Here is a 22,110-nt window from a genome sequence, read left to right as displayed (position 1 = left end):
CAGCCTTCCTCTTCTTTCAGCACCATGACAATGGAAGAGCTTCTCACATCTCTGCAGAAGAAATGTGCCACTGAGTGTGAGGAAGCGCATCGGCAGCTAGTGTGTGCTCTCAATGGCCTGGCGGGCATCCACATCATTAAAGGTAGAAGGTGACTGCTTTGTTGTCTCTGATTCTTCTTTCTGATAGCATTTGTGACTGCTCACACTCAAGCATTGCATTTTGCAACTTTAATGAACCATCAAGTGCTGTCTTCAACAACTGCTTCAATCTGTTACTACATTTCTAATTCAACAAGAGATTGTACAGCTTTGTAGCCTTTCTAATAAACTGTAGTGACTCTTAGGAGCTTTCTTATTCTCTCTAAAACTAAGTAGTATATAGTCCTTAAAGTTGCATAAGTATTCATAAGGTGAAATAATACATAATTTTAAGCACTGTGATAATTTAGCATATACAAATGCTTCTCTATTTCTGCATTTCTTATAAAAACTGTGAAGTAACTTATGATTATAGTTTTAGACCCAGAAAGACATTTGAGCTGGAAAGACATTTTATGATAAAGTTCAGTCCCTTTAACCTTCCCACAAAGATTATCAATCCATTCGTCTACTTGGGTACACAGTCATGGAGAAAGTGTACCATTATTCTCATTTGCATAATAAGACTTCAAAGAAATCAGTTGCCCAGGAAAAATTTGTGTTTTTCTGGAATCCAAGGAAATATTCTAAGTCTCCTTAAATGGAGGGGCATGACTCTAGTTACTAGCCTTTAAGCCTAACCGAACTGGAACTAGAAAGTGTCCCTTCCCATCCTGGATACTTGGGTAGCACCAGAAAGACTCACAGATGCTGACAAGGAGTAGCTCTAGACAAGAACTGAAAAAGATGAGGCTTCTTGTTTGCTATGGTTGTAGTCCTGTGACCTTGAGGATCTTATTCAAGGTTTCTGAATCTGTTTCCTTAGCAGTAAAATATAGGTAATCCCATGTGCCTTGAAGTGTTGTTCTTGGAAGTGTGGTTGCACATTGAAAACGGGATAGAAACATGTAGGTGAAGTACGATGTTGTTGATCATGGTAATGCGGAGTGACCTCACATTCTTACCACTTGCTCACAATGCAAATATTATTAATAACTCATAGTAGGAGAAAAGGGCATATTTTTATATAAATTTGACAAATTGTTTACATTTAACACATGTACTTTTGTGAGCAAATTGTCCCTTTAAGACATCCCCTTGGAAACCTGCAGCTTAGCTAGCGGTGCTGGCAAGCGTGGATCCGCCCTAGTAACCCTTAGTCATCCCTGTCGTCATCGCTGCCCCCTGGCTGCTGAGTGAGCCCGAGACCCGGGAGCATTCTAGTCTGCCGTCTGAAGCGGCCTGTGCTTTACAAGCCAAAGTGCACACCTACGTGAGGAAACTTCTTGGTAGAAAGTATTTTTTAATTAAACTTTTAAAGTTATTTTGACTTGGAAATACTCAGGCATAAATTGGGAAATTATATGTCACATTTAATACCAGTGTGTCACAGCCCCAAATTAATGGAGTGGAATAATTATGATGAAAAGCTACAGAATACTTGCCTACCGCAGATAAAATATACGTGTGCTTGGTCTTTAAGAAACACAAATAATATACTATTTAAAATATTTAGGTCATTAAATCCAGCATCATATCTGAGAAATGATCATACTACTACAGACATTTTATATTATTTATAATACTTTCATGTATATATTCCAGTTTATCCTCATAATTACTTAATGATTGAGATATCACTGTCCCCATTTTGTGTAAGAAAACTGGAATTCAGAAGGCTTAGCTGCTTTCTAAGATTATAGCTAATAAATGGCAGAGACTTTGCCCTGGATCTTTGGATTTCAGATCAAATATTTAATGCTTTTATTGTAGTAGGTCTGCTTCTTCATCAAAGCTACATTTATAAACTTCAGTATTATGCTACCTATAGTAGGTTAAAACTCACCATCAGAACTTAGGAAACGGAGTAATGTACCACTTGTAGGGTGTCACAATAATAAAAATAAAATTTGCATTTCTCCTTTTGATTCTAAAACTGCATTTCTGATCTTATTCTACATTTTGATTACTCAGAAATTTAGACAGTTGGTGAGTTTCTTCACTTGTCTTGTTTTTCTAGTCTCATGAGATGTATCGTCTCTCTGTGTTTCCTGTGAGGTTACACATGAGGTGGGCATCGGGGACAACGGTTTTCCCTGCTCATTTCCAAACACCATTCGACTCCAGCGAGATCAGCAGGGAGGTGGTTCCTGGGGGGCAGAATGCCACGCACGGTGCGGCCCAACAGGAGGGCGTCGCTGTCTTTCCGATAGTTTCCACTGCATTCCCACGGTGCTTCTGCTAATAGAAAGTTCTATCAGAAAGTCCATTAGTAAAGGATATGTCCATTCTTAATTGTAATTATAAACCTAATTGTGGTGAATTTACTGCTTTTAGTGTCTATTGCTTAACTTCACAGTACTATGATAAAACAATGTACATTTTTCTAAGTCCTCACTGATTATATTAAAAACATGGTATTGTTATAACTTTGTATAATATGTTTACTGCACATATGTTTTGGAGAAAATTAGACTGGCAATATCAAACACAGTGTAGTTTGTTTACTGGAAATTGTCACTGCCATCAAGTGGCAAGGGGTGGGTATTTCCCAATTTGATTTCCAAATTTGACTTCCAACTACGCATTTTTTTGTGATTTCCCAAGAACGCATGTCTTTTTTCAATAAGCATAAAAAAATAGATACTATACTGAATAGTTCAAATTCAACTGCTTACATTATATTTTAGTCATTATATCTCCTTTAAAAGGTATAGTAATTATAAGAGAAATTTTTCAAATGAATTATTCTCTATAAGTGATAGCATAAATACCAAGAGAATGCATAAGTCTTTTGAAGAGCTTCATGAAAATCTTCAAAACTAAAAAAAGAGGGCTCTTAATGTGATGGTAATTGAGTGTTACTCGTACATTATAATGAGATTTTATTGTGAAAATAATCTTTTTTGTCAAAGCGAATAAAAATTGGATGGCTGTAACGTCGCATGAAAACGGGTGCTTTATAAAGCCTTGTGCTTGGGGACTGGTAGAGCACAGTGCAGAGCGGTGGCGTGAAAGCACGCGTTTGCACAGCAGTGTGGCTGTGCTTGATGCCCTGAACTGCACGTTTAAAAACGGTTGAAATTGTAAGTTTTATGTTACATATAGTTTACAATAAAAATATATATTTTATATATAATCAGCATTAACAAAAGAGAGAGAGAACCAGCAACAAAATTGACAAAGCTGTGTATACAGAGAGAAAACTCTTGGTGGCTCTGAACAAAGTTCTAAATCTATGATATTAATAAAACAAGGTGGAAGTTAAATGAACGAAAAGCAAGTATATGTAGTGAACAGAACCTAAAGGGTTTTTTTCCCCGATAAACTGAAACTAGAACATTCCTGTGCCTTATTTTGTATTTCATGATTCTGCCACTTTTAGATTTTTACTTCAATTGTATTTATAAATTACCAGATTAAAGTTTTTCCCTAGGCAGCAAATAAGATAGGTTTCATTACACATGCCATTAAAAATGTTTCATCTGTCCTTTCGTTGAGGAGTCATGAAACTCTTCCCGAAAGAACCAGACAACAAATACTTGAGGCTCTGCGAGCCGCGGCTCTGTTGCGGCCAGTCCGCTCTGCCGTTGCCGTGCCCAAGGGGACGGGAACCCATAACCACGGCTGGGAGCCACGGGACTTCCCTTGTGGACCCCGCAATTTAACTGCACATAATTTTACCTGTCACCAAGTAGGATTCCTTTGAATTTTTTTCAACCATTTAAAAATGTAAAAATCATTCTTAGCTAAGGTCCTTACAGAAATAGAGAGGATCAGACATGACCCATGGGCCAGAGTCTGCCAGCCTGTAGTTATAATTGATACTTTCTGAATTATTTTATTTGAATGAGTTGCTAATTAGGAACAATGTAAAACAGCATAAATCTCAGACTAATTGTGATGTGTGTGACCGGAAGTGGAAAGAAGAATCTCTAAGTTTTTGAAATGTGGTTTTTAATTCAAATTATTCTAACCACCAAGAGGAACATCACCTATCAAGAAGACTATACTAATTTTCTGAGAATTATGTGTTGGTTGGTCATAGTATTTTTAATATTTGTTTAAAATATAAATACCTATATTACTTGTCCTAATTTCAAACATAACTATTAATTGGTACTCTGACTTCAGTGAGAAGAAAATCATATGTTTAAATTAGAAGTTACTTCAGAGTTTGTAATTTCAGTATAATTTTAAAATATTGTAAATTCATTTGATCATTGTTCTATTCTGTGAAATTAACAAAAAGGACCTATCAGCTTTTTTACTGGGGCAGTATGTTAATTTCAAGTCTGATTTTTTTAAAATAGTGAGATTATTTTTTAAATAATCTCTAAGTTACATTTTTATGGACATTTTTAATTTAGATGACTAGATCACATTAGGAGCTCAGTACTTGACTTCCTCATGCTTTGAGTGGCTTTAATTCTCAGGCGAGCACGCGCTGGCCGCAGAACTGTACAGAGAAGTGCTGCGTTCGTCTGAGGAGCACAAAGGGAAGCTCAAGACCGATTCGCTCCAAGTGAGTACGGACTACACAGTTCCGAGTACATGTTTTGTTTGTTTTTTTATGAAATAGTTTTTCATGAAATAGTTTTTCCGAATATTTAAGAAGGTGAAGGGTAACAAATGGACTGAGTCATAATCTCTGGGGATGAAGTTTGGGATTCAGTCCTTTTAATAAGCACCCAAGATGATTTGCATGGCCAGCCTCCCCTTGGCGTCCTCAGGGAGTTGGTTCAGGACAGCCCCCCACCCCTGCTGCAAGTCCCCGAAATCTGCAGATGCTCCAGTGTGTTATATAAAATGGCATTGTTTTGCAGATAGCCTGTATTTGCATACAGGCGACAGCAGGGTATGCAGATACATCACTTCATTCGTGTCTGTTCAGCATAGTGCTCAGTGCATGGTGAATTCAAGTTTTGCCTTTTGGAACTCTCTGGAATTTTTTTTTAATGTTTTTAATCCATGATTGAGTCTGCAAATTTGAAACCTGCAGATATGGAGGGCTGACTGTACATGAAAGTTTGAGAATCACTACTGTTCCATATGCTCAGGCCAGTATTGGCACAAGGCTCACTAGCTAAATCTAACCTACATTAGAAAAACAGCTTGAATTATTTGTACTTCAAAGAATGAGAGCACTTTCATCACTTTTTGCATGTGAATATCAACATATTTAATGATTTTCACCAAAAAGTAAAGAAAATGAGTTCAAGTCAGCGATAGAACTAACAATAAATATTATCCAGTGATCTTGTAATTTAATTTTGGGAGGTGTTTTAGAGATGTTTGGATATTTGAATTACAACATTTAAGTATTAAGTCTTTCCCATTCTTGGTTCTGTCAGGTGGGTTATATGGACAGGGCTCTAGCTGAATGGTGAATAAGGACCATGTTTAGTAATAGCAGAAAGTTTAGGCTTGAGTCCCTCGTTAGACTTGTTCCCCATTCAGAATCCGGACTCTGGGACCTGCATGTTCACACGTGCTTTGGCAGGTGGTAGGAGGTGTGTTTGGGGGAGAGAGAAGAAGAGGGGAAGGTAAATACAAGTCTGCTTATATTCTTCATGGATAAGGAGTATGGAAGCCAAAGGTGTCATGCTCCTGAACAAAGGAAACAAAGGTAGAAGAATAAGCAAGACAAAGAAGTCCAGAATGCCTAAGGGCAAGAATGAGCAACCAGCCAGGTTGTTCCCTGTTTGTCATAACAACCCCACTTACTGGGAAAGTGTGGCCCACTGAATATTTTGCCCTGTCCAGTCAGATTGGCACTCTGTTCCCTTGGGATAAAATGTGTAAAGGATGGAGAGAGACCAGCATTTCTCCCACCCATCCCACCACCTTGTGCAGAAAGCCCCAGAAGTCCTCTCCCGTAAGCACACATAGATAAGAAGAGCCAACTGTGTACCCCGTGGTTTCCCTGGTTGTGGTTACACCTTCGTTGTTATTAAATCTCGTGTTAGTGACTGTGTTACCTACGGAGCCATGTTGGAAAGACCTTAAAACAGTTGAGTTAGCTTTTCCAAGTTAACTCTACAAAGATCTGTACCATGGCTCATAATCTGTAGCCATTCAGAGTAAACCCTACTGTATGGTCTCAGATCACTGGCACCAAATCAGATCTTTCCAGAAAAACATTGCCTGATCCTATAGCCCTTACCTATCTTTCCACGTTAACAGATAGAAATTACTTTCACATTATTTCTTCTCATAACCTTTGACTCCAGGGGTCTCTAACCAGCTGCAGACTTAATGTCACAGTGAGAAGTCTGGCTTATATTGCATACAGAGGCATATGATGGAGTTTTCCTGTACCATCTTCACCCCCAGCCGTCCCCTATTCAGCCCTTAAGTTCAGCAGGTCCAGGTCACAGCCCTGTTTTCTTATATATTTAATTACCCTTATTTGTATCATAATATAATTGCTAGAATCATCCAGACTCATTTCCCAAAAGAGGAATCAAGTCTCTGCAGTCTACACTTTTATTTTACTTCACTTAACTTGGCATACTCCTTGTTCCTCATATAGACAAATGCATATATAATAGAAAAAATATATCTAGAAATAGAAAAAAGAGAAAAATATTACATACTTTGCTAACTACATAGATATGTTCATAAGACTAGATTTTTAATTGAAGAAAATTTATCTCGCGAATTAAGACATTTACTGTAAAACTGACTTTGTTTTTCCCTGAGAAAGGAGTACTCTAATCAGGGATGTGAGTATGGTGGTGGTGCTTTGCATGCCGTATCAGCAGTGGGTTCTCCCTTAGAATGCACTACATGGCTCATAATTACTGCCTTTCCTGCGTTTGCAGAGACTTCATGCTACTCATAATTTGATGGAGCTGTTGGTGGCCAAGCACCCAGGGATACCTCCTACCTTGCGAGACGGCAGACTTGAGGAAGAGGTAATTATTATTTTTTCATTCTGTCTTTAAAGAATATGTTTTTCAGACTCTGGGCTCCACCTAATTGCTATTTCCTAGGCCACACAGCATCTCACTAAAGGTAACAGTGTTTCCCTGCTGCTTCAGCGTTTCAGGCTTCAGCGTTTCAGGCTTCGCTGTGGGGACTTGGGTGGTGGAGAATGGCCATGCTTATGGCGCTCTCTGGTGAACCGCTTGTGGCTGGAGGGCTGCAGCTTGTCGTGGAGTGGTTGCTGGTAGTCAGCAGCACAGGATGGAAATAAAAACCATTTGAAAAGGAGACCTTGTTGATCCTGTGACAGATCTGCAGAAGACTTAGTCTAGTAAAAATAAAAAATGTGATGCTTTTGCCACCTTTCTGCTTATTATTTATGACAGTAAATTCAGATTTTCTTATGTCCTCAAAGGAGGTCCCTCTGTAATGAGTATTGATTCTCTCTGGAAAGAGTGACATTATAAATTAACTCACTATAAATTGTTAATAAGCTGGTTATGCTAATTTGCCCATAGAGTTTTACCTTTTTCAAGGTTTCAAACAGAGATGCAAAGCTTAAATCTAAAGAGTGATAGATATGTTTGAAATGTATCGAACTTGTAAGTAAAGCCGTTATTTGAATCAGTGATAAAAACGATCATGTAAGGATATACGGCCCTTTCTGAATGTCAGATGGCCATTTACTAGAAGTTTCCGAGTTAACTGTGATTCCCATTTTGTCTGGTCTTTACATGTAGTCCGTCACTCTTTGTTTAAATGCCTTCAGTGACGGAAAACTGGGAGACAGTCCAGCCTATTAGTAGACAGCTTTAATGACCAACTAATTATTAATTTTAAAAAATTAAGTGGAAGTTCGTGACAAGAAAAAGAAAACTGCATCCTGGGGAGGAGGGTTCATACTCTATATGCGGATGTATTTCCATGTGTCAGCACGTGAATCTTCTAGGACTTCCATAACAAAATGCCCCAGACTGGGCGGCTTAAATGACAGAAATGTATTTCTTAAAGCTCCGGAGTCTGGCGGGCTAAGATCAAGGGGTTAGTGGGGTTGATTTCTCCTGAGGCCTCTCTTTAGCTTGGACACGGCCACCTTCTCATTGTCCTCACCAGGCCTTTTCCTTGCTTGAATCCCCGTTGTCTCTCTTTTCTCTTAAGGAGACCAGTCATATTTATTAGGGCTTCACAACTGTGGTCTCATTTAACATGTTTACTCATTGAGTTGCCTCCTTAAAAGCCCGTCTCCAAACGTAGTCCTGTTGGGGGTGAGAGCTTCACCATATGGGTTTTGGGAGAACACAGGTCAGTCCGTAACACCTGTGTTACTGTATATTCTCCAGTATCATTTCCAAACTGCAGTAAATTCCAAGAAATTGAAATCACTTAATCAGACAGCAGATACCAAAAGGTATCATAATTTTAAATGTCACTGTTCTTCTCCCTTCCTTGTTTGTTTTTTAATTAAAAAGTTGATAAAAATTTGGAGAGCAAATGCTTGGGATTTCTTAAATTTTATCACTTAACAGATGAATGTGTTTTGCTGAATATATGTATCCTAAGAATTCCCGGTGTGGCTTTTATGTTCCCTGCAGTATACTTGTAGAGTTTTATGCTTAAATTGAATTCAATAGCTTTAAATATGTACAAATCGCCACCCTGTCACTGACACGTCCCATGAAATGGTTTCCTGGGCCTGCAGTGAGAGCTGACTCCGTTTGCTGCCGTCACACAGGCCCGGCAGCTGCGGGAGCACTACATGAGCAAGTGCAACACCGAGGTCGCCGAGGCGCAGCAGGCCCTGCTGCCCGTGCAGCAGACCATCCGCGAGCTCCAGAGAAAGGTGCGTCCCCGCCGCCTTCCTCCTCGGCCTTCGTCTCCACAGAGCATTTCCGCTTTCGTTTTGGGGGGGGCAGGGGGGTGGGAATTTGACGTATGTGATCCACTTGGAGCTCTAAGCCCCTGGCACAGCACCTGCCCCACAGGAAAAATGTTTTTGCTGTTAGCAGTGTTTTTTTATTGAATGAACAGGTACATGGATAAATCACCTATTTGTATAGTTATTCTTTTCCATTTCTTTTAAGCTCTAAGGGGTTTCTTTTACCTTGGGTTGTCTTTCGAGGAAAGTAAAGGCTTTTAAACCTCCTTTTGATCTTAAATGTATACATGGCCAAAATCTTTTCTGTTAAGATGTCAGAACATTAGAACCACAGGTATTTTTATTATGAAATATAAGCCATTTGTCATTTCTAAAATTTCCCTTTTGTGAAATCAGTAGCAAAGCTAAAGAGGAGGCCACAAAAATACATTCTCATTTTTGAATGCATACTTTTTTATTTTTACCAAATACTCCTCATTTTATTCTTCCTAATTCATTAATTACTTAATATTCAGGCATACAGTTTTCTTAGTTATCACAGATTATTCATGGAGTAGAATCCAGTTCAGTTAGCTGAGTGTCAGCATGATGTCTTTCTGTTGAGAAAGAAACCTGCTACCCTTTCACACGTGTGGAATGAGTATGGAATTTTCATTGTGGTAAAGTATTTTTTAGCACAACTTTGTCACACAGGAGTACACAGTAAGTTCCTGTTCATCCAGAGTAGTGAGGAAACAGGTTTTCTCTTTAATTATATTATGCAAAAGTTGTACTCACCTACTCAATATAGAGAAATGTATACTTGTCTCGCTGCTATTATAATTCCCTTTGGAGTAGTATTTATCACTGCCTTTGAATTTTTCACAGCAGATGATAGAAATGATAGAAACACAGTGATAGCAACATAGTGAGTCCTACAGCGTTAACTGATGAGCACTTGTCTATTTTACAGATTCATTCTAATTCTCCTTGGTGGCTAAACGTGATCCACAGAGCAATAGAGTTTTCTATCGATGAGGAGCTTGTTCAACGAGTGCGAAATGAAATAACCAGCAACTACAAGCAACAAACTAGCACGTTTTCTATGGCAGAGATGTAAGAAAACAGTGCAAAGTAGAATACCGTATGAGTAGCCACCCGAGATATTCAGATCATTTGGGATTAAGAGGTGGAATTACATGTAGGGACATATTGTGATTATGAACATCTGGATTTTACATACTATTAAGAGTACTCTTCAAACCAGAATATTAGGTATAAGTCTAAAAGAGAAACCCCTTTTTCCCATGTATTAGTCGTTTAAAAATATTCTCTTTTTACTACTTTTCTTTTAAAAAATCTAAAGGGTTTTTTTTTTTGTATCTTTGTTGGGCAAGTTGCTTAAACCCAACTTTAAGCTAATGTTTGAAGTAGACCTTGTTTTGGAGAATGGTGTCCTTGGGGTAAGTAAGGCATTCATACTTCCCTATATGATCCATTCTCTAGGTTCTGAGCATCATGGTGCCCCGGGGGCAGGTTCTATATTACAGAGTTCGCTGCTCTCCTTTCCCCCACTTTCTTCTCATCAGCACTTACCATTCTTCAGCATTCCTAGGTAAACTGATTATTGATCTAGATGTAGAAACAGTGAATAATTATTTCCAGAGAACAGATTTATTCTTTATCAGAAGTACTGTCAGTGGCATGACCCAGAGGAATTTCCTCCTGCTGTGGGGAATCTAGGTGTTGTGGCAGAAAAGATATGCTACATTTTCCATGTGTCGTTATTACTTGGATCTAGCTTAGATTATTGTAATTACCTTTTTCCCCACGCAGAACCTGATGCGCTGCTGCTTTTTGAAATACTTGCAATATGTTAGATTCTGAGTGCACTTCTTTTTTCCCTGTGAACCTCAAGAATCACTGCTCCAGAATAAGTTGTTATTTATGGCATGGTTCACTTTATCCAGTTTAAAAACTGTATCCTGCCCTGACCAGGGTGGCTCAGTAGGTTGGATGTCGTCCCACAAAGTGAAAGGTCACTGATTCAGTTGCTGGTCAGGGCACATGCCTAGGTTGCAGGTTCGGTCCCTGGTCAGGACACATGCAAAAGGCCACCAATTGATGCTTTTCTCTCACACCAGTGTGTCTTCCTCTCTTTTCTCCCTCCCTTCTCCTTTGTCTTAACGTACACACACACACACACAAACACCTATATCCTAATATGTTCTGCCTGAAGTGTAGAATCAGCTGATAAGATAACATTTAAAATATCTTGAACTTGTTTCTCTTAAATCATACAGAAATTACTTAAAAGTTCTAAATCCCTTATTAGAACTTATCTCCTATTATTTGAGGTCCCAGGGCTATACAAGAACGAATAAGAGATGTAAAATGAACCGTTAATATTATATAAGCATCCTTTAAAAACAAAAAAAAACTTAGACATAAATAGAAAGTAATGAAACACATTTAGATATCTCAAAAGCCAGGCTATTTATGTTTGCTTGTTAGTGATTCTTGGGAAAGGCTACGCAGCTTACTGATTAAGAGCACAGGTAGGTTCTCACATCAGGTTACCTGTGTTCATGTCTCAGCTCCATCACGTATTAGCTCTGTGACCTTGGGAAAGAAATTTAATCTCTGTGCCTTAGTTCTTCATCTATTAAACCACACAACATTGTTGTAAGGATTAGAAAATTAATATTTGTCAAGTGCTGCTTAAAATGGTGTCTACCATTTGGTATGGTGTTTAAGAGTTACCTTCTGTTACTGTGTTTTCTGCTCTTTTGTTTAAAGGTCCTGCAAGAGACAACATTGCTAAGACTTATTAAATGCCTAGTCACATGACTCAGACATGAGTCAGTAAAGAAACATTTTTTCAAAGCCACTTCTTTCCTTTGGTTCAAAAGTTAATTATTGAAGAGTGATTTAAATTGTTAATAAGTTAGAAAGAAAAACAATTATTTTCTTTGTGTGAACTTGGTTCAATCACCACTACACAAATTCTTTTAGAAATTATTCAACAGCTATTTTGTGTCTGTTGCATACACTTTTTTTAAAAAGCTATGAGCGATGTCTAATTCTTACCTTCTGAAATTTAGTTTGATAAGACAGCAGCCATGAGTAATTTGAGAAAAATGAGTATGTATAAAAACTGAACATAACAAGGTATAAAACAAACTATATTTGTAATAAATCCCATGGACAAAGAAACAGACTTGTGTGGTGAAATGTTGCAGAAGCCTTCAGGAAGGGAAGCGGCTCTCGTGGACAGTTTGAGGAGAAGAGCGTGTGGCGTTTTAGGGAGGAAAAGGATGCGCTCTTAAAAAGCAAACAAATTGTGTTCGTATTTTCCATTTTCTAATTTCTTATTATTCTGGGCTTGCTTTTTCCTTTCATAAATCCGTATATACATATCCATACATTTTTTTCTTAGCCCTTTCACCCATAGTTGATCAGAATAGTTAAGAGCCATATTTGGGTTTAACTCCTAACTCTGCCATATAATAACAAATTAATTTGTTAAGCTTTTTCCGTAACATGTGCATAGTGTCCATTGATACTATATAGAAGTGCCTGGCAAATTGCCCTGATATATAGTAAATGCTTAATAAACTGCACATACACACACCCACAGTCTTGTAACAAGCCGCATACCTCTTGGCTCTTTTGCCTGCTTCCCAGTTTTCTCTTTGTCTTTCCTCCTGCAGTCATCTGTCTCTCCGCATCCAGCCAGGATGTCTGGAGGGACCCCTGTGGTCAGGCAGCATTAAAGAGAGAGAATGTGACAATCGTGACCTTTCAGAGACATCTGAGGCAGAGACAGAAGATTTTGAGTGCTGTGTTTAGTTCCTGGGAGCAGGAACTGTCAGACTTTTTGTAGTAGGCTATCCAGTGTTGTTATTCCTTGTCTACTAATAGATACCCATAGAATACACTCTTAAGGTAAACTCACTGAAGTGCGACTAGGTAAAATGTTGCAGTTTCTTTGTCTAACAACCATTTTCTGAATTTGAAGATACTGACCTACGGTTCATTTCATTTCTTTGTGTTGTGTTTGGTGCTGGTGATGGGAATTAGGTTCCGTGATTGCAGAGGTCTTCAGTTCTTACTGACAACACAAATGGAAGAACTAACTAAATTCCAGAAGCTAGTGAGAGAGGCTGTAAAAAACCTGGAGCCACCTCCGTCTCGCAGCGTTATTGAGTCTGCAACCCTCTGCCACCTCCGACCAGCCAGGCTTCCTCTCAACTGGTAGGTACGAGGGGAAATCACTCGATAAGATGGCATCATTCCATTAAGCCAGATTTCTTAATAATGAAAGTTCTTTCATTTGAATTCAGACAGAAGTAGAGATGTATTATTAATCTAACTTGAAAAAAGAAAAAACTCAATGGCCCCATACTGAAAATCCTATTTTTTATTCTAGAATGGCATATTTGTTGAAAAGAAAAAGTAAGGTGTAAAATACTAAGCCTGTCTTAGAAATTACATGCTTGCTGGTCATGTTTGTGAACACTCACTCACTGGCGGTTTCTCCTTCCCCAGCTGTGTCTTTTGTAAGGCCGATGAGCTGTTCACGGAGTATGAATCGAAGCTGTTTTCCCACACGTAAGTCCCCTGATTATTTCCCATCAGGAAAACGAGACGTTTATAAGATTGATGTTTTAAATCAGGAGACTGTATTTTCTTTACAGTAATCTTTTGTATATTTTTTTCTCATATTAAATCAATTCAATAAACTTTGGCATTTGACCACGTAACATGCTCAGTTTACCCATGCGGAAGCTTGGCCTCAGATGCTTGTGTCATGTGGTGACATCTACCGAAAGGCAGTTGAGGGGAGTAACAGACCTTCGAGTCCAACGTGCTGGGACTCAGATCCCTGCCCACTATACTGGGAGCAAATCACTTCTCTAAGCCTCAGTAATTTCATTTGTGAAATGTGTACAATAACAACATATACCTCATTGAATTTTTTTGAACATTAAATAGGAAAACGCTCGTTATTGCTTACCATAGCATTCGATACATGGTTAACGTCCTATAAAATGTCAGCTCTCATTATTAATATACTTTCTCCAACACAAATTTGAAATCTTCATCCTGTGTAAGGAATTAAGCTACTTAGTAAGTACATACAGCCATGACATTAGCAAAATTATTTCTGTTTTACAAAAATGGAAATTGAGAAAAGACCAAGTTCTGATTGCCTCCAAAAAAGAGAGATTGACTGTGTACTCTTAGATCATCCTGTGGTTTGGGGTTTTTTTTGTTTATTTTACTTTATTTTTTTGCATGGTTGATAGTGATAGTAGTCTGTGTTTTGTATTGTTTTCTCAGAGTAAGAGTTCAACCTGGGATTTACAGCCATTTCTAGATGGTTCTCAAGAAACATAGGTCAAATTCATGATGCCTCAAGCTCTTTCAGAGTTGCTGTAATTTTTCCCAAGGCTTGCAAACACGAGCTTCTAGACATGACTTTAAAAATTGATGAAATTTTCATGACTGACCTTGCTTCTCTGTTGGCTCTGCCAGTGTGACCTTTGCGGTGCTGTGCCGCCTACGGTACAGTCATTAGTCACTGTTGTTTTGTTCTCCTGCATCTTCAGAGTCAAAGGCCAGACTGCTATATTCGAGGAGATGATAGAAGATGAAGAAGGCCTGGTGGATGATCGAATCCCTACCACCAGCCGGGGTCTGTGGGCCATAAGCGAGACAGAGCGATCTATGAAAGCTCTGCTGTCATTTGCAAAGTCACATAGATTTGACATTCCGTTCGTTGATGAAGGAAGCACTTCGATGGACCTCTTTGAAGCTTGGAAGAAGGAGTATAAGGTCCAGTATTTTAAAGCGTTCATCCAGTATTAAAAGTTCTCCTTTATATTAATTTCAATGGCTACTTTTTGTTTTCTCTCTTTAGTTTTTAAAAATCTGCTTAGAGACCTTAGGTATTATAATTTCTCTTTCCCTAAAATGTGATGATCATGATGAAAAATAAATACAGTAATACTGAATAGATAAGGAACTTTTATTTATTAAATTGCTCAAAGAAAGTTATTTTTAAAATTAAAATATATGAAACATTTTATTAAGCTGTCAAAATGGTCATTCTGTTCTTAGGTTGACCTTACATTGCTAGTCTGTGAAATTAGATGGGATTTTTTTCATTTTGTTGTGCTTTGCTCTATGAATAACAACCAACCATCAACAACTTTGAGTGAAGATTGGAGAATATAGGATTTCTCAATATACGAGACTGGAAATCATTGCAATTAATAATGCATAAAGTGACCCTTCATAGTAAAGCTTTAGTAGTTTTGTCATATTGTAACTATGTCTTTGAGATGAGATTCCAGAATTCATTAATTTTGAATTTTTCTTATGTATTTGGATTTATTGATTCATTATTCTACTCTAAAGGTGAAATGGGTGAGGCAGTGAAAGAAGTGTTTTATTTATAATTCCATTCAGTGTTTTTTTAATCTAAAGTTCTTACGTTTTAAAGAAGATTTTATTTATTTATTTTTAGAGAGAGGGAAAAGTAAGGAGAAAGAGGGAGAGAAACATCAGTGTGTGGTTGTCTCTCACACGGCCCCCACTGGGGACCTGGCCCGCAACCCAGGCATGTGCCCTGACTGGGAATCAAACTGGCAACCCTTTTGTTTGCAGGCCCGTGCTCAGTCCACTGAGCTACACCAGCCAGGGCAAGTTCTTGCATTTTAAAGCTGGATAAAAATATCTATCCAGAAAAAGAAGGCATGCTGTCTATAATACTAGTTCATATGTTTGATAAATTTCAACACTTTTATAGTGTTGAAATCATTGGTTTGTAATCATTTTTTTTTCACATTACTATTTTAACGTAAAAGCACATTAACACCAAGCCTTGGGAGAAGGTCGTACTGTATGGTGTCCACTTGGCCCTATGTTCTTCCCTGGGGTTCACTTTGGCCCCAGGCTCTGTGTCAGAGGAATGTTTATCATGTAGGCATCCCAGAACTGCATGCTGTCCTTCTCCATGACATTGCAGACAGCTCTTCTGCAGCGATATGAATGAGTGAGCTGCTGCTGCACGCAGCAGTCAGGGTCTACCTCGAAGTATAACGTTAGTGAAGAAGGCAGATCAAACATTTTAAAATAATTGATACCACTTCTGTAAATTTCAAAAACATACCCAGGTTATTAAGGATGTGTAGATTAGTACATGGTAGTGAAAAGTGTGAAATAATACGTCCTACTCAGACTAATGGTTACCCCATTTTGGGGGGTTGAAGGAAAAATGTGTGAGGAAAGAGTAATACAGTCGGGAAGGAACACAGAGGCTTTCTCTAAGAAGTTGGTATTGTTTTCTTTCTTAAATAGGATGATGGCACTCACTTGTGTATTTTAGTATTCTCATTTCATATGTACATGTTATTTTAAATATGTGAAATATTTTACAATAAAAAATATTTCTTTAAAAAATAAAGCAGAGCTTCCACCAGCCTGGTATTGAGCCATAAAGATCTTCAGTGAGTGATAGGGTATTCTGTTCCTAAGAATCTAAACAGGCAGCATTCCGTAGGGTCCTCTGGAGATTGGCAGTTATCCCCTCTCATCCTAAAAATGGCCTAAGAATTGCTCGCACTTTAGACACTTAATAAAAAAATGTATATGTCATAAGACCTCACTGAAGTTTTTCACCAGGGCACATCTTGGTGGTTTTAACCAGTTTTAATTATGTGCATTTAATTATGTGCATTACCAGTGTCTTTGTCTTTTCCGTTCCTGCAGTTGCTTCATGAATATTGGATGGCTCTGAGGAATCGCGTGTCCGCTATTGATGAACTGGCCATGGCTACCGAGCGCCTGAGAGTCCGGGATCCTAGGGAGCCGAAGCCCAATCCCCCCGTTCTTCACATCATTGAGCCACATGAGGTAATGTGCAAGTAAACCACAGAAAGCACAGCAAACAGGTATCAAAAAACTCAACATTCTTACAAGAGGGAGAGTCAGGGCAGCGATCTCTTCAATATGTGTTTAATCACTCTTGTAGCTTGCCCCAGGTCAAAAATGGTCAAAGATGAGCAATTTTATATCTAATGCTTGCTTAAAATTCACTATTTTGGTGCATTTGTCTCCTTCCAGATTGTGTATTCATCTATTTTTGGACACCTCCTATGTGCCAAAAGCTAAAAGATATTCTTGGTCAGTTGTCAGACTTACGTTCTATTACATCAGTTTTATCAGAACTAGAAAAACCTTCCCTAAGGGCACCCAAAACTGCTTCCGTGTTTGCCTTTGCTGGCGATGAATAGACATTGACAACTTGTCTTCTAATGAATCCCTCTTTGTTTCTCAGGATTAAGAACTAACTCTACCAACCTTTCTCTTCCACGGTGACAGTATTATTTCATTAATAATTTATTTTTATTCCTTTTGTGTGTTTAATCTTTCAAATCCTTTTCCTTCAACAAACTTGGAGAATAACTCAGAAAAATTGTCAATATTCGTTATATACTACTTTACTAATATACTACTATATTTTAATTTCTTGGTTACTGAACTTCCATACAACTTGATTTTTTGATGATTCTGGGTATTTGTTTTGTAGCCTAGTTGTAATTTTTTTCTGTGGTTGTGTGAAGAAGTGAGCTGTGTTTACCTACACCTTCATCTTGACCCAAAGTCTAGAATTGTTCTACATAGGAAGCTTTCCTACTTGAAGTCAGATTAAAAAAAAAAATCAACCGAAGTTCTATTTGTGTACCATTTTTCAGTAATACATCCATGGGATAAAGAAAACTGAGATAATATGCTACTCAGTCCAGGGTGAGTTCAAGAAATCCAGAGAGGAATCTCCATGACCCCATCCTCTCTACGGCCTCCCTCAGGAGAATACAGTAGACGATCAGTCAATAAAAATAAATAAAGAGAAATTTGTTTTCATGTTAAACACTTATTCTCAATTCTATTTAAGTAGTAAAAAGCAAAAAATACATACATTTCCTTTTGAAATGCATTATCTAGTATCCATTTTGCTATTTTGAGTTTTTGTATGTAAGTGGGTTTTCTTAAAAGAGGGCACATTTATATTATTGAAGGATTATGCATGTTTGATATAATTTTAATGATTGTTCTGGAAGAGAATAAAGTTGTTTTGTTTTTTTTAAGGTGGAACAAAATCGGATAAAGCTACTAAATGACAAAGCTGTTGCTACATCACAGCTTCAGAAAAAACTTGGGCAGCTTCTTTACCTAACAAACTTGGAAAAGGTATCATTTTAAAAAATGCTGTATGTGAATAAACCACTTTAGTGACTCCATTTAATCTTTTAGTGCCATAATTATTAATGGTACTGGGTTTTTTAAATCAGTGTTTTATTTGTTTTTGTTAGTTATATGAGTCAGAATACTAGCTGTGTCTGCAATAGCTACATATATCAGAAGAAGATGATGATCTATAGAAATATGATACACTTAACAAAAAGGTATGTACTCTGTAGTATAGGACAGTGTAAACAGACTGTAGTTATGCCCAACAAAAATTACAGTTATATAAGTCATGGATTAGTCCTGACTGGTGTAGCTCAGTGGATTGAGCGCAGGCTGCGAACCAAAGGATCATTAGTTCGATTCCCAGTCAGGGCACATGCCTGGATTGTCAGCCAGGTTCCCAGTGGGGGCCATGTGAGAGGCAACCACACATTGATGTTTTCCGAACTTGACAGATTAGATGTAAATAAATCCCTTGGGGCAGAATGGACTGCATCTAAGAGTGCTACAGAAACTCGAAGGTTAACATATTTATTGGCAGTCAGCTGTTTTCAATGGCAGGTGCTGGTAAAGCTCCAGTGAGACTCCAAAGCATAAACAACGTCACCAGAAGAAATTCTCTGAACACTACTAGGCAACCACATAGACTCTTTTACTGAGAGCCTGCTGCTTGTTGGGGGCTCCACTTCTTTATAGGAGAAGCAGGTAGTGGCATGCTGTCGCTTCTAGTAGCCAAGATATGACAACAGCCTAAGTGTCCACTGACAGACGAGTAGATAAAGGTGTGATGTATATCTATATAATGAAATATTATTCAGCCATAAAAAAGAATGAAATCTTGCCATTTTTGACAAAATGGATGGGCCTTGAGGGCATTATGGAAAGTAAAATAAGACAGAAACACAAATACCATCTAACTCACCTTTATGTACAGTCCAACAAAAAGAACAACAGAACATGAAGCTCATGAACAACAGATGGGTGGTTGCCAGAGATGACAGTCATGGGGCGGTGAAATGAGTGGGTAAAGGGAGTCAGGAGGTATTGGGGAAGTTGTTTTACACCTTCCAGTTATGAAATAAGTTAAGTCTTGGGGATATAATGTACTGCCTGAGACTGTAATTAATACTGTGTCCCATATTTGAAAATTGCTGAGAGAGTTGAAGATAATCGAGAACAATTGTTTTAAAAAACTATTTGGTTAGTGAAACCACGGTCTTAAAAACTTCAGTGATCTATCAGTCTGATTTGCTTTCCTTTATGTCTTCTTCAGTTTTAAAACCTGTCCATGTGATGACTTTTTTGAAGCCCTTCTAATTTTTGAAATAGTTTTAAGGAAACTTTAAAACACTATTTCACTTGAACATAATTCCCAGACTTAGATAGGTCTCAAGTCAATAATATTTCTAATTTCTAGTAATTTGCTTTGCCTTAATGAGATTAGTAAAAGAGTACTGAGAAGAAACCAGTATTAATAAGGAGTTATATAAATAAATGTTTCTTCTTCCCATGTCTGCGAGCCCATACTGAGCAGACATGCAGAATATGTAATTCCTTTATAACAAAATCTAGTTGGAAAATAAAATTTGAGAATTTAGCTAAGTTATACTTTTCATTTTGCCTTCTTTGGTAATCACAACTGCAGTACTATAACTATAACAAACTGATAAAAATTGCTTCCCTTTTTTTGTTCACTTCTTTACTGAACGTTATTTGTAAATCCCAGGAATGATAGCATTCAGTAATATATAAATTATTAGGTCATCTCAATTATCAGGCTATTAACATTGCAGTTGCAAGAATTTACTTCTATAAATGAATTGTAAAATATGTATTAGGTTTTAAAATGAAACTAATGTATTTTTGAATTCTTCTCTTTTTTGGATAGTCTCAAGACAAAACGTCAGGAGGTATTAATCCGGAGCCTTGTCCAATCTGTGCTCGGCAGCTGGGAAAACAGGTGAAGCTATAATAGACATCACATGCATTTCTAAAGCACTGTACACTTCTCAAAGGCTTTTACATTCATGCTCTCCGCACCCGCCCGGCCGCCTGTCTCTCAACAACTTTGTATGTGAGGCAAATATTATCTTTGTCTTAAAGTTGGGGCTGAGGTAGGACTGACCTGTTTAGTGCCAACATATGTTTGAACAATGTTTTCCTTAAGCAATAGAACATACTTCTAGAATAACTCCAGTTTCTAGAATAACTCCTGAATATTGTTTCCAGTTGCAAGATTGGGTCTAAATAATTTGGCTTTGTCAGTTTAACATGGTTCTTTGGTAACTGTATAGAAATATAATCACACATTGATTTACTTAAGAAAGTATTTCAAAGGTACAGTAACATAGCTTTTCCTTAGCATTATTAAAATCTAGTAATACCAGGATTTAAAGTACAAATAACAGCAGTCCTAGGGGAATTGAGACCATTATGACAATTAAGCGTATTTCCTTGTATATTAGTATACAGATGTCTGTAAACTCGATGGCATGTTATTTTCCTCAACGAGAGGAAAAGTGCTTAGTTTTATCCTACCAACTTTGATCTATGAAACTACAATTCCAGCTTTGTATGGTCATTATCTACGATATCAGAATATTCATTGCTTTTCAAAATTTGAAAGATAAGTTTATTACTATTAAGTCAGTAAAAGTGTCCTTGGGAGTTTTTTCCCCTGAAACTGAGAGTGGGAAGTTAAATACATGAGTCCGTAGTCTGACTAGCAATAACCAGAAAGAAGGAACCTTTAGCCCTGGCCGGTGAGGCTCCGTTGGTTGGAATGTCGTCCTATAAACCAGAAGGTCACCGGTGCTGTCCCCGGTCAGGGCACACACCTAGATGGTGAGTTCAGTCCCGGGTTGGGGTGCATGTGAGAGGCAACCCATCTATGTTGCTCTTCCTCTCTCCTTCTCTTCCCCTCTCTAGAATCAATAAGCTTGTCCTCAGGTGAGGATTTTAAAAAAAAAAAAAAAGACCTTTAGTCTTTAGTTTCCGTAATTTATGAAGAAGGTAAGATTTTTAAAGGATGCTTTATTGAAAATAAATATTAAAGGGACAGATACTACATTGGAAACTGAGTGGAAGAATAGTGATGTACAGATACTGGTGAGTTCTGATAAAAGTCGATGATAAAAATGTGATACAACTTCTGATTAAAATGGAAACGATCATGGTGTAAGTAGTTTCTTCGATTTTAGTTTTGATGCGATTCATGTGACCAGATTGTCTCAGAAATTTTATTTAATTTTTGTCCTAAACATTTCCAGTTTTTAAAGTTCTTTTATGTACATTATTCCATTTAAGTGTAGCAGAACCCAGGTCTCCTAGACTTAGGAGACCATATGGATTAGAATAACAGTAACAAAACACCGCTTTTCTCACTCTGTTTATACCCCACATCTATAGGAACTCCAGAGCCTTTCCCTGTCCTCCTCCCTTGAAGAAGAGCCTTTGGAGATAACTCACAGGCACTGGCTAATGTCCTGGGGTCAGTGCCATTTGTGTTCCTCTGAGGAGGCTGTTTCAGCCAACTTCCTGGCACTCCTCAGGCTCTGGAGCCAGAGTCTCTGGCTTCTCCTCCTTTGCAGATGGACCTGCCCTGCTCTTCAGCTTGTCCGGCTGAGCTCTCATGAGCTGCACAAGTCCTGTCGAGCAGAGGAAGTGCCCTTCATCCCCAGCGGCACTGAACGCGCACGGGCTGCAGAACAGTGCTGCTCTGTCTGCGGAAATGCCAGTGAAACAGCTCTTTCACTTCCCTGCAGCCTCAGCTCTTGGGGCCTCTGGCACAGCCCCTGAGAGCAGAGGTGCAGCTGGACAGCAGCCTGAATGGCATCCGCCGATGAATCTTGAATAACCCCTTCTCATTCCCAGTCACTGTTTTAAAACCAAGCGTATAGACCACGTTTTCTCTTCCTTAGTTTGGG

General features: G+C 38.2%; 1 protein-coding gene across 2 annotated transcripts in view; it reads left to right on the top strand.

The window, feature by feature from the left end:
• SHPRH (SNF2 histone linker PHD RING helicase) overlaps nucleotides 1-22,110 on the top strand; it is a 73,035-nt gene that overhangs the window by 27,872 nt on the left and 23,053 nt on the right. For both annotated transcript variants that reach the window (XR_004902929.1, XM_028509908.2), the window contains exons 14-24: nucleotides 21-142; nucleotides 4,575-4,663; nucleotides 6,966-7,058; nucleotides 8,801-8,908; nucleotides 9,897-10,039; nucleotides 13,007-13,180; nucleotides 13,475-13,537; nucleotides 14,539-14,764; nucleotides 16,703-16,846; nucleotides 18,083-18,184; nucleotides 20,073-20,144. Coding sequence is in view for 1 of the 2 variants with exons in the window: in XM_028509908.2 (XP_028365709.1) it covers nucleotides 21-142; nucleotides 4,575-4,663; nucleotides 6,966-7,058; nucleotides 8,801-8,908; nucleotides 9,897-10,039; nucleotides 13,007-13,180; nucleotides 13,475-13,537; nucleotides 14,539-14,764; nucleotides 16,703-16,846; nucleotides 18,083-18,184; nucleotides 20,073-20,144 (1,336 nt within the window). In the remaining variant the exon portion in view is untranslated. The remainder of the gene's footprint in view (nucleotides 1-20; nucleotides 143-4,574; nucleotides 4,664-6,965; nucleotides 7,059-8,800; nucleotides 8,909-9,896; nucleotides 10,040-13,006; nucleotides 13,181-13,474; nucleotides 13,538-14,538; nucleotides 14,765-16,702; nucleotides 16,847-18,082; nucleotides 18,185-20,072; nucleotides 20,145-22,110) is intronic.

This window comes from Phyllostomus discolor, chromosome 4 (assembly GCF_004126475.2).
Source record: "Phyllostomus discolor isolate MPI-MPIP mPhyDis1 chromosome 4, mPhyDis1.pri.v3, whole genome shotgun sequence".
Lineage (NCBI taxonomy): Eukaryota > Metazoa > Chordata > Mammalia > Chiroptera > Phyllostomidae > Phyllostomus > Phyllostomus discolor.
The sequence above is the reverse complement of the archived record's forward strand: the minus strand, read 5'-3'. Positions and strand labels throughout refer to the sequence as shown.